This window comes from Trichomonas vaginalis, chromosome V (genome assembly GCF_026262505.1).
Source record: "Trichomonas vaginalis G3 chromosome V, whole genome shotgun sequence".
In the NCBI taxonomy this organism is placed as follows: Eukaryota; Parabasalia; order Trichomonadida; family Trichomonadidae; genus Trichomonas; species Trichomonas vaginalis.
In genome coordinates, this window is record NC_067207.1 from 32,057,427 (window position 1) to 32,069,961 (window position 12,535).

General features: G+C 29.2%; 4 protein-coding genes and 3 pseudogenes across 7 annotated transcripts, besides 3 other annotated features; all 7 read left to right on the top strand.

Annotated features, from left to right (window-relative positions):
• The first annotated feature begins 83 nt into the window (after positions 1 to 83).
• Positions 84 to 120: a mobile genetic element.
• Positions 121 to 676: 556 nt separating this feature from the next.
• Positions 677 to 714: a mobile genetic element.
• A 426-nt stretch (positions 715 to 1,140) lies between these two features.
• TVAGG3_0441170 (papain family cysteine protease family) lies at positions 1,141 to 1,723 on the top strand (the record flags this gene model as incomplete). The annotated part of the gene is made up of 1 exon (XM_001315696.2): positions 1,153 to 1,614. One exon carries the CDS (start codon positions 1,153 to 1,155, stop codon positions 1,612 to 1,614), a length of 462 nt encoding a protein of 153 aa, XP_001315731.1.
• Positions 1,724 to 1,746: 23 nt separating this feature from the next.
• TVAGG3_0441160 (uncharacterized protein) lies at positions 1,747 to 2,823 on the top strand (the record flags this gene model as incomplete). The annotated part of the gene is made up of 1 exon (XM_001315697.1): positions 1,747 to 2,823. The coding sequence occupies one exon, from the start codon at positions 1,747 to 1,749 to the stop codon at positions 2,821 to 2,823; it is 1,077 nt and encodes a 358-aa protein (XP_001315732.1).
• Positions 2,824 to 2,973: 150 nt separating this feature from the next.
• Positions 2,974 to 3,519, top strand: TVAGG3_0441180 (trafficking protein particle complex subunit 3 domain-containing protein; the record flags this gene model as incomplete). The annotated part of the gene is made up of 1 exon (XM_001315698.1): positions 2,974 to 3,519. One exon carries the CDS (start codon positions 2,974 to 2,976, stop codon positions 3,517 to 3,519), a length of 546 nt encoding a protein of 181 aa, XP_001315733.1.
• A 2,023-nt stretch (positions 3,520 to 5,542) lies between these two features.
• Positions 5,543 to 12,535: part of a mobile genetic element that runs on past the window's edge.
• On the top strand, positions 6,881 to 9,279 carry TVAGG3_0441200 (annotated as a pseudogene). The gene has a single exon. A coding segment is annotated over exon 1 (2,399 nt).
• TVAGG3_0441210 (uncharacterized protein) lies at positions 9,807 to 10,379 on the top strand (the record flags this gene model as incomplete). Its single annotated transcript, XM_051234210.1, has 1 exon — positions 9,807 to 10,379. One exon carries the CDS (start codon positions 9,807 to 9,809, stop codon positions 10,377 to 10,379), a length of 573 nt encoding a protein of 190 aa, XP_051103940.1.
• TVAGG3_0441220 lies at positions 10,505 to 12,026 on the top strand (annotated as a pseudogene). Its single transcript has one exon. A coding segment is annotated over exon 1 (1,522 nt).
• TVAGG3_0441230 lies at positions 12,045 to 12,364 on the top strand (annotated as a pseudogene). Its single transcript has one exon. A coding segment is annotated over exon 1 (320 nt).

Genomic DNA, 12,535 nt, shown 5'->3' on the forward strand with positions numbered 1-12,535 from the left:
GTTGATCACTGGAATACAAGGGATGCACGTAATTTACAAATTGTTGCAAAAATAGTAGTGCAACAAAAATTTTATTTTTCGTGTAATAAACAGAAATTCATCAAAAGTGACAGCTCTCAATTTTTTGACATTTGTAAATTCTAAATTGAATGAGAAAAATGAAATAATACTAAGCATAATACAATATTCTAGATTTAATTATAATTAGGAAAAAGTTAGTTTTGAGAGTACTTTTCATAGGCATATAGAATGAAATCTTCTGAAAAAGAATATCACATAAACTCATATTATTTTCTAATATATAACTATTTTATATAAAAATCAAATTCAATGATCTTAAAAGCGAAGGATAAACCTCAAAATTTACGAATATAATGAGTGGGAATATTTCATATGGTTTTATGATAGATAAGCATTATATTCCCACTCATTATATTCGTAAATTTTGAGGTTTATCCTTCGCTTTTAAGATCATTGAATTTGATTTTTATATAAAATAGTTATATATTAGAAAATAATATGAGTTTATGTGATATTATTTTTCAGAAGATTTTGTGTTCTTCTTCAAAATTTTATTTTTTTATTAAAAAGAATCTTTACAAAATATACATTTACTTAAATTAATATTTAAAAACGTGCTCTATCAAAAGTTCCAAAAATTCAATATTTTAGCTTTTCTGAGGTGTCACTTTTGATGAATTTCTGTTTACAACATTAGCTTGTCACTTGATATATAACAATTGCAAAAACTCAATCAAAAATAGGATTTGAACGACTTTTTAAAATTGTGAGGAAAATTCTATCGGCACATTCTATTCAATTTTAAAGTATTTCTTTCATATTCCAATCGATTATTCAATATTTGCCAATCACAAATTTTAGTTCAAAATTCAAAAAATCCCTAATTTTAATTTCAGATGAAATCTCGCAAAAATAACATTGTTTTAACCATATAAATATATATTTTATATATTGTATAGTGATTTTTTAATATTTTTATGAGTAAAATCGAGAGTGAGGAAATGTGGACTACAAAAAACGATAGAAATGAATAGTTTACATGGGAATTCAATACTTACAAGTATTCAATGTCACTTTTGTGCTCGAGATTTTGACTCTAGTATATTTTATCAAAATCTTACGCCTACTTTCATGAGTACTTATGATAGCACGCACATGACATACCACTGTGAACTTCATACCGATTTTAAAGGTACGAATATATCAAAAACAAGAAGAGAAAATTTCGAATATTTTTATTCATCAGTTTTTATTGAAAATTCAAACTTCACAAATAACGAAGCTTTCGGAAATGTTCTTGCCGCTGGCTGGGGAGGTGCTTTCTATGTATTCTCCAGCAGAATTAAATCCGATACTTGCATTTACGAGGGCAATATAGCTCTTTGTGGCGGAGCTATCTCATTAATTGAATCAGATGCGTTGCTTCTTACAATTACTTATACTTCAAATCACGCTTTGATTAATGGAGGCGCCTTATACGTAGCAAACAAAAAGGAACCATCTAAAATTTGGAACATTAAAGGCACATTTAATGGAAATATAGCGGACCAAATGGGTGGAGCCATATCTTCTAGTTACGTCACCGACTTTTAAGAAAACTCTGAATTCAAAGGGAACCATGCAGATCATAATGGCGGTTCAATACATTTATCTCATACAGCAGCTTTTATTACATCAACAGAATTCATTGGTAACACGGCAGGTGATTTGGAAGCAAAAAATAAAATGACAGATGGCAAGAAAAAAATTTGGGACATCAAACTAAGTTACAAATTCCAAAACAGAGGCTGCGCAGGAATATTCGCCAAAAACTGCGAGAAACTAATTACTCAATTATGCACGTTTGACGATAACGCTATGAAAAATGGCTTTATGAGAACATTAGATTTATTACCCTCTTTTCAAGGTTCAGGTGTTGATGTTATGCTCGATTCTTGCGATTCTTATTCATCAATTAGAGATTGCTTCAGCCATGCAGGATCAGGCAGTACCATTTTAAGTTATGGACACAATGATACCATTATATCTCAAATTGAAAATACTACTTGTAAAGTCTTATCCGTAAATGAAGGTAAAACCAGGGGCTCTTTTGCAAAAGCTTCAAATATAGCAGAGGGTAACATCACTTCTGATGTACCATCACCAACTCTATATACTTACAGAAGAACCTTAAACATAACGAGAGTAAACTATTCAACATCGGGTAAAATACCATCAAAACTTTTCAATTTTGAGACAGCCACACAAACTACAATGACAGGAAATGCTAAAACCAATGTAATTACACCCAAACCAACATCACAAACTCCAGAACCAACTTTTAACGAGAGTGTGAACTACACATATATATTAACAAACGTTACAAAGTTTATCAACTCCGAAACCACTATTTTAACAAACATTACGACAGTTTCCAAAGCCAGTAATAATGAAAGGACATACGCAATAACAGAATCATACATCATTACGTTCACTTTAGTTCAGACTAATACTCTCATTCAAATTATTGAGATTTATCAAGCCGAAGCACCAGTTTCCAAAGGCCCGTCACTCGGTTTCATCATTGGTATAACTGTTGGCTGCTTACTCATTGTTTTGATCTTATCCATGCTCGGTCTATATCTCTATAGAAAGTCCAAGAATGATACATCATCTCCATCTGACCAAGAAACGGAGGAGATGGAAGAACTCGAGAAGACCAATGCTAACTACAATATATCCACAACAATTGTGGATGCTGATGGAAATGACGGTGTAGAAGCACCTGGCGAAGACGAGAAGTTCTTGAATGCCGACTTCTAACCTTACGGCATTTCATTTTTTTTTTATTAATCTTTTTTATTTCTTTTTCTTTTTAATTCACCACTGTTGAGGCGGGTAATTTTTTAAAAACAATTTTTTATGAATTAGTCATGACAGTTTGTCACTTTTTTCTAAATTATTTTACTAGAAATGGATCATTCCTCTGATCATTCTTCAACATTAACACACTTAATTGTTTCGGAAGCAATCCGCGAGTTAGAGAAATCTCTTGATGCAAACCAGGAGAAAAGTACTCCACTAGAAAATCGTATGTACACCTTAGGAATAAAACCGGGATTTGCAATCGCTGGCATATTATGCAAGAGTGGAACCGATTTTTCCTCGATTGAAGATTGTTCTAAATTCCTCGGAAACAAGTTTTCACCTATCGTTTTAAATCCATGCAGCGGAATCAATCAACAAGCTGACAAACAGTCATTTTCGATTTTATTTAAAGGCCAAAACTTACCAAAATTGTTTACTTGCTTACTCGGACAGCAAAATCAACAACAACAGTTATGGTTTAAGGGTTACACTCAATTCTACAAAGGAGTTTACATGGGAGCTCTCATGCATATGGGATATAGTGCAAAAGCAACTGTTGAAATGAATCCAAGCCAACTTAACCTCAAATTCGAAGATATTAAAGAACTTGATAGAGATTCACCATGGGAAAACGCATTTTCTACAATCTAACTTGCTGAATTTTATATATTACGTTCAATAAAAATTATCGTTTTGTTTTCTTCTTTCCAGCTAAAATCATATTTATTGTCATTTCTAAAAATGAAAGGAAATTGAATTTTTAAACATGTTTTCTTATTTATTCTTTTTTATTAACATTTATAGAGTGACCTGCAGAAAGAGATACACGTGAGAAACATTCAACCAAGCCAACTCAGAATGTTAGTATTTTCAGTATCAATAACATTAGATTTAAAAGATTTGAATAACATTTAAATCAGAGGTGATTAGTTCGGAGGTTTGTTGAATGAGATAAATGTAGCTATGTAACGATCCTCAGTAACAGTATTTAGGTCAAAGATCGAATGCAATAGCGGGAAAATCGTAATTTTATTAGTTTTTTTTGGATGTAAAGTTTATCACAAACCTTATGTACTCATATTTTGATGCATTTAAGCAATTTTTACCATATTATTTTGGATGAATGGATATTTGATCGAAAATGTGATATTTCTTTATTGAAACTATTCGCAGCCTAAAATATTATTTGGTTTTTCTCAATCATTATAGACAGAAATAAAAACGATGATATGAAATTTCACATATCTGCGTTAAGCTCATTAATCCCAACGAATTATATTATTCATGTAATGGAACGAGTAAATACGCCTAAATTATAGCTTTATTACGATTTGAATTCATTTCGAATTATGAACTATTTTGATTTCGGAGCATGTTTATTGCAGATTGCATATAAATTCCATTCTTCTTTATGTGGACAATTGTGTTTATCAAACAACGCACTCTTTTTCAATCAATAAAAATATGAATGAAATATGTCATCTAAATTGAATTAAATCCGAGCATGAGTAAGCATTTTGTACAGATTAGAGCCCATAGAACTCAATGCATGCATTAATTTTGTTGAACCATAAAATAGTTGTTCGGCTAATTGTAAAAATCTTCGTTTAGAAATCTTCAATCATTAGCAATTATTAAAATGCTTATTCGCTCTTCCGATCAGAGTTTACAAATTTTTTTTCGGGAGATTTTTTGATAGGATGGATAAAATTATTATGGGCAAAATATTTAGTCCTATATGACACGTAACAAGTCATATATGAATGACAATTTGCAGAAAAATTTATTGGATAAAAATTTTGAATGTAAAAAAATCAAGCAAAGATGGGAAAATAGGATAATCGCATGTTATATGAACACCTGATCATATATATTAAGGGTTTCGTTTTGCTAAAATTGTCACTTTTATAGCATATTTGTTTTTGGATGTTTTGCGAAACCAAAAAAAAACTATGATATACAATGTGTGTGTAAAGAAAATACTTTATTTACTAGTTAAAAAATCATTTGGTATTGATCAAGTAGTAGTAGGATATGAAGGGTTGTGTGACTTTTTTTGTTACATCTATATATAGACGATGCATTAAAATATATATATTTATAAACCATTAAAAAATTAACATTAATTTTAAAATAATTTATTTTTTATCTTTTATAAAAGAAGCTATATATAGATGATGTCAGATATTCCGCGATTAATTAAACATTGTTTAAATCCTGAATGGGTTAAACTTCAATTTAAAAATGAAGATTGTGAATTATTAAATGAATATGAAAGCCAAAATAAGCTAATGAGGTATAAATATAATGATAAAGAATATTTAATTTCATGGAATCAATGGAGTCATAATCAAAGACCTCATAAACGAGAAGAAGAAATTGAAAATAATGAAATGGAAATCATTGATGACATTAAAGAGGATGGAATTCCTAAATTTTGTAGAAAAACCTTTAGAACTAAGTTAGGAGCATATAAACGTAGAGTATTAAATCCTGAATATCTTAAACATATATTTAAAAAGGAAGACTGTGAATTATTAAACGCTAATGAATATGAAAATGCTAAATCAAAACTGAGATATAAATATATTGGAAGTGATGAAAGGTGTAAAGATAAAGATAAAGTTTATTCAGTTTCATATAATAACTGGCACACGTTAGGGATAAGAAAACATTTAGGAGATTATGGGAAATGTTCTGAATTCTTCAAATCTAGTATGTACGAGAGAGTAAAAGAAATTAGAAATAATTATTTTCATGAATAAAAGATTCACTACCATAATGAAAAATAAAAAAATTTTTTAAAAAATAAACTTTAAAAATTATGTCTTACATTTTTGAATAATTTATTTTTATTTTGTATGAAATGAGCGTCAAAACTAACAACGTTAAAAAATTAGGATTCACAAACGAGGAAATAAAGGATATATTAGATGAGATGTGTTATGAAGTTAGTAAATATTATTTAAGAAATTGTCAAAAATTTGCCGAGTTATTAAATGATTTAGATTATGATGGAAAAATGAATAAAGATGATGTTATAAATTTCTTATATCCCACATCTGAAGAAGAAAAACCTAAAGAACCTGATGTTTTCCCTGAATATTATGAAGAACGGATTAAAGATGATGATGATGAATACGATGAAATTGAAATTGAAAAACTGGAAAAAATAAGAGATGAAATAGATGAAAAAATTAAGGAATTAAGAGAAGTTGAAAAATATAATGAAAATGAAGTAGAGGGTTTAATGAATATCCCAGCTTCAGAATCAGCAGTTCAGAAATCTCATGAAGAAAGATATAAAAATTATGTCTCAGAATCAACACAAAATTTATTGGATGGCGAAATAGATGAAACACTTTCAGAAGAAGGTACTAAATTTATACGTAAACATAAGTTACAATTTATGATAATGAAGAATACCCTTGTATCCTACTTTCACCACCTTTAGATTCTGAGAAATTCAAAAAAGCTCTTAAAAACGTGACATATGCAACTAATACGATTAAGAAAGAAGATCATGATATTTACACAAATTATTATTTAAATAAATGCACAGTGTGATAAAGTTTTTGATTATTAGATAAAATATCAAAAGAAACCCATAAAATTTGTGATTGTGTTTCATTATTGAAGATACCAATAATGTTTCATATGAAAGAACAGCACCGAAGGAAGACGAAGTGGAAAGGTCTATACCATTCGTTATTAAGAATATAAAAGATATGAAAACGTATAAGCATTATATTTATTCATTTATTTCAGAAAAAATGGAAGCAACCCATAAAACATCTTCTCATTTTATAGCTATTCATACATTCCTTTTCAAAGTTGTGAAATTAAATAAGACAGGAATTAGATTTAATGTATCAGGGTACGCATTCTTGAGTAAATTAAAATGTATTCGTCACGTCGCAGATGATAAAAATTTATGTTTCTTAATTCATTTTATGGGCTTTAAAAAATAAACTTTATTTTTATTTATTTTTTAATTTTTATTCTTACATAAATGAACAAAAACGGAACCGCTAAAATGAATGATAATCAAATTAGAGCAGAAGGTAGAAGGTTATTTAAACGCTTCTATAACATTCCTGATGGTGTTAATCCTAAAACTCGTAGAAGTTATTTAAATGAAGCAATAGATTCATATGAAGGTTTGACATTTCATCAGAAAGTGAGAGATTAGCGAGAATGTTAAATGTTAATATTGATTTCTATTATTGTGATCCTCAACCAGAAGACGTGGACATAAATAAGGTAGACTTTCCATTAGTGGAATCAATAATGATAGATCCAGAATTTGAAACAGTAAATATTTTATTAACACAGAGTCCATGTGGAAAACTTCACGCTGACAGAATAACAGACGTTGAAGCACTCACCGGCTATAGAGTTTGTCCATATTGTAAAGAAGAAGTTTATTCTATCCGTGATGATCCAGAAAGGAAAAACCAAAGAAGATTTTTAAAGCATTGTGAGAAATGTAAAGAAAATAATGGAAGATTAATTCAAGACGTTCAGTTGCAAAAGACACAGCAACCATATGCACCACATATTACGAAACAGAAGATATATCAGTGGTTATTAGCTCACAATTTGCAGGAATATTATCAACCGACAAGATATTATATTACTTTTGACTTCGAAACATTAGAGACTAAAGAAGAATTACAACTTTCTGAGTGTGCAACTTTGAACGCTTACTTAAAACCATTCATGTATCATCAACGGTTAAATTAAATGATAAAACATATACGAGGAATTTTTGCTTAACTTCGAGTGATTCTTTTATTTCTGATTGGATTGAGTTTTTATTTTCAACCTTTCATTAGTTGCTAAATCAAATATTGAACAATATGAAGAATTAATGAAGTCGCAAACGGACTCTTTGAGTCCTGAAGGTCTTTCAGACCAAACGGCGGGGACTTTGTCTCATACATTAAATGAAAAACAGAAGGAAGCATTTAAAGAACTTCTAGATGAGGAATTCAATAAAGTGAATATCATAGGTTTTAATTCGGGAAAGTTTGATTTAAATTTAATTCTTCGTGATTTAAACACTGCAAAATGGAAAATAAAATCAATGCTGGGTTCATCTTCACAATTTAAGCAAATCATTGTAAAGAAAACAAACACTCCATATGAATTGAGATTTATTGACATCAGAAATTATATAGCGGGTGGGACATTAGACCAATTCACTCAAGATTTCGGAAACAATAAATCACGTGTTAAATCCTTTTTCCCTTATCAATTTATCACATGGGAGAATTATGAAGAAGAATTATATAAAGAGGAACCATTCACTCAAGATTCATTTTATTCAGCATTAACCCAAGAAACTATATCAGATAGTGATTATCAAATATATCTCAATGATGCTAAAAATTTTAAGAATAGATTAGAATATTTTATTCATTATTGCAATAAAGATGTTGAAATTATGATTGACCCAATTGATAAAATTATTGAAGAAACATTTGTTTATAAAATTGACATGCTTCATAATCTTTTTTATCATCGAATGCTTCAATGATTCGTTACGCTTTAGCATATAAAGACTTTAATCCTAATGAAAAATATCCTGAGGAAGAGATAGAATCAAGTTTTGAATTAACGAAAAAGTATTGAAATATAAAATTGAATCATATAAGAAACAAGATGAAAAAGCAGAAAGGGATACTAAAAATAATGTTTCAATGGATGATTTTCAATACTATCACGATTTAATCCTTTCATCTAAATGCAAAATGTGTGGTAAAGCGTTTACATATGCAAATAAACCAACATTGGATAGAATCGATAATGAAAAACCACATACCAAAGAAAATTGTCAGTTAATGTGTTGTTATTGCAATGTCCTAAAATCAAATAAAGATGAAGATGTTCAACGTTTAAGAATCAATTTAAGAAATTATGCATTAAAAAATAATTTACCAATGACTTTAGATTCGGTTGAAGCTTATCACATTCTCCGTAATGGAATTACTGGTGGTTTATCAAATGTTCAACATCGTGTTAATCTTAAAGGAATCACGCACATTAATAAACTTTCATATAATCCAGAAACTAAAACTGTATCAAATGAGGACACCACCAACATTATGACTCATTTCGTTGGAGTTGACTTTAATTCATTATATCCTTCATCATTTTCATCTAATCCTCATGATTTCATTCAATATACTGACCATAAAATGTATATGCCGGGAAGATTGAATGGTGTTATCATTTGTGATACAGCAACAAAGAAAGCAAAAGCATTGGGAATAATTAAGAAGAAAAATACTTTATTCGTGGCTGAAGTAAAAGGTCACATTGATGAAAAATACATTAATGATTACATAAACTTTTTACCGATAATAAGAAACTTAGATATTATCACAGATGAAAAAACAATTGGCAGTTTTATGTATAATTACATGAAATCAAACAATCTACCAGTTGACCAGAAACAGAGAAAATTAACTCAGTTAGCATCAACACACAACCAATATCAACCATTTTCTTCTTATTATCTTTGGTATCTAATAGACAGGTTTCATTTTATCATCGATGATATTCAATCAATTTTAACATTTACTAAAAACACTTGCTTTAATGAATTTGCGAACAAATTTATGAACGAAAGACAAAAGGCTGAATTAGAAGGAAATAAAGGAAAAAGTTTATTTTGCAAAATTTCACTTAATGGATCATATGGTTACGATGCAATGAATACACAAAATTACGCAAAGACTAAAATAATGAATGCACAGAAGGCACGCGTTGCATGTATGTCAAATAAGTTTAAAAACATAAGAGAAATAGGTGAAGATACATATCAAGTGATGCTTAAAGATAGATTTTATAGATGTGATACATGTTTACAAGAGGCATTCTTCACTTTAGATAATGCTAAATACTGGTATTTGGTTTTCATTTATGATTTTATGTATAAATGCATGGATGTTAATCGTTTTCATTTCATTGAAGGTGATACCGATTCATCTTATTGGGCAATCGCTGGCGACCCAAATCTTCCTAACACTCAAGCATTTCAGGTGATTGTTACCGATAAACAATTTTATGATAAAAACATTTTCAAATTCGCACCATTTGATTTCTTCTGTTTTGATGAGAAATTTAAACCTAAATTAAAGAATAAAGCTGAAGAAAAAGCACATGAGAAAAAATTATTGGGTTTAGCAATTGAGAAACAAGGTGATAACATGGTTGCTTTATGTCCTAAGTGTTATACATCATTCAACGGTTCAATTGATGGAAGTGATTTTAAAAAGATTGCACAAAAAATGAAGGGTGTTAGTTTAAGACAAAATAAGCAATTAACACCTAAAAAATATTTGGATATAATAAATGATAAAGTGATATTTGATGGTCAGAATATTAATTTACAACTTAAAAATGGGTCAATGACTCGCTTAACAATCGGTAAGACTGCATTAACAGGAGCACACACTAAGGCTGTATGTTGTGAAAATGGATGTTGTATGCCATTTATTTAATACAATTTAAAATTTTATTTTTAATGAAATGCCACAGAAGAGACAAAAGGAACCGTTAATGATGGTTTTGATACTATGATTCAAAGAGGTGGGCACCCTTAAACATTTATTTTATTTTTATATAAATGGATAACACAGATTTAAAAATTTTAATTGATGATTTAGTACTTAATCAAAATTTTCTTAGTTATTATGAATTAAAATCATATCTCCAAAAACATAATAAAAATATAACGGGTGATGATATGGATTATTATTATCCATATTATAAAAATGAAATTTTGAAATATCATGATAAAATAATTTCTAAAATTAAAGACAAAATTAAAAATAATGAATATACAAAGGAAAAAACTAAATCACAACTTAAACAATTGAAAGATTTCAAAAATAAAGTATTAACAGAAGAAGATATTGATGAATTATATAATTTATATAATCCTGAGCCACAAAAACCAAAGGTGCAAAACGCCCTAACCCTTCAGACCATAAATGAAGCACAAGCTTTAATTTATGATTCATTAGTTAAACTATATTCAGCCCGACTTTTAAATGAAGATCAACTTTTGGAATTCATCCTTCAACATAAACTCGAAGCGGGAAAGTATATCAAACCTTTATATACAGCATATTTAAAACAAATGAATAGAATACATCCAGAATTAATGAAGGAAGGAATGAAATCCAAAATCAAAGCAGATAAAATTAAACCACTTGCAACAACAGTACCTCCAACGACAGTACCTCCAACGACAGTACCGCCTCCTCCTTCAGTTAATCCTTCATCATTCACTTTATTATATCCATTTCAAACATTAAAGAAGCAAAAAGATTTTAAAAAGGATTTCAAAATATTAAATAAACCAATTGACCCAAAAATTCAACCATTAAAGGAAAAATTTAGTCGCCCTTCATTTGCACCATATCCATATTCATACGAAATCGATCATCTGGAATATTCAAAAGGAAACGTTACTTATTTATTTGCCATTAACATTAACACTAGATATTTATATTGCATTCCGGTGAAAGGGAAAACAGAACAGGAAACAAGAAGAGCTATACAATACTTACTAGATCATGAAAGAGTAGATAATATCAGGGGTGATGGTGATAAAGGATTTCAGGCAGCTATGGCTCATTATTTCCCACAAATTAATTTTTTCTTTTCATCCTCTCCATATACGTTTCATAATAAAATAGTTGATTCGGTAATGAGAACTCTTAGAGATGCGTTAGGGGTTAACGGTCAGATATACTGGGATGGAAAATCATGACTCCATCATACACAGTTAGTATATATATTACAATAATACATGGCATAGAACAATAAACATGAAACCAGTGGAAATGAAAAATGATATTTCAAAGAATGGGAATATATTAGAAAGCAAATGGAAAAGGTTGAATGATGTTAAACATGAACAAATTAATTCGGGGCTCATGAATTTTAAACAAGGGGATAAAGTTTTGATTCATCTCGATTATGGAAAAACTGATAAATCAATGACAAAAAGAAGACGAAGATTTGACACAATAGCTGAATTTGTTAGATATATTAACGGTAATGTATTAGTTGAAGTTGACAATAAATTAATAGAAATTCCGATTTATTTTATTACTCCATTATATTTAAATAATATTTAATTTTTTTATTCGTAAGAAATGAGTGACAACAAAGCAGTCAAGAGTCCTGATTTAATTAAGATTCAGAGTCCAGACGATGAATATAAAAAGAAACTAAACAGAATTAATCAAAAATATGCTATTACAAAAAGAAGCCGCAATGCGGTGGGGCTGATGCCCATAAAACTAATGGAACTGAAAACGATGAAGAGAGGAAAGAAATAATCGAAAAATTAGAAACTTACCGTTCAATCCTTAAACTGAGTGAAGCAAAAATAAAAGAATTTAATAGAATAAATAAATTGATTGGAAGAGATGAATTTAATAAAGATGAATTTTTAAACTCTATCCAAATTTAATTTTTATTTTTCTTTGACAACGTCTCGAATAACTGAAGGTGTTACCATGTTACCATGTGCTACCAGGTTAATTAACTTCTCTGAAAAAATGAGACAACATGACATTTAGACAACACAACAGGAGGAAGGCACTTATGAATTATTTTTGAATAACTGAAGGTGCTACCATAT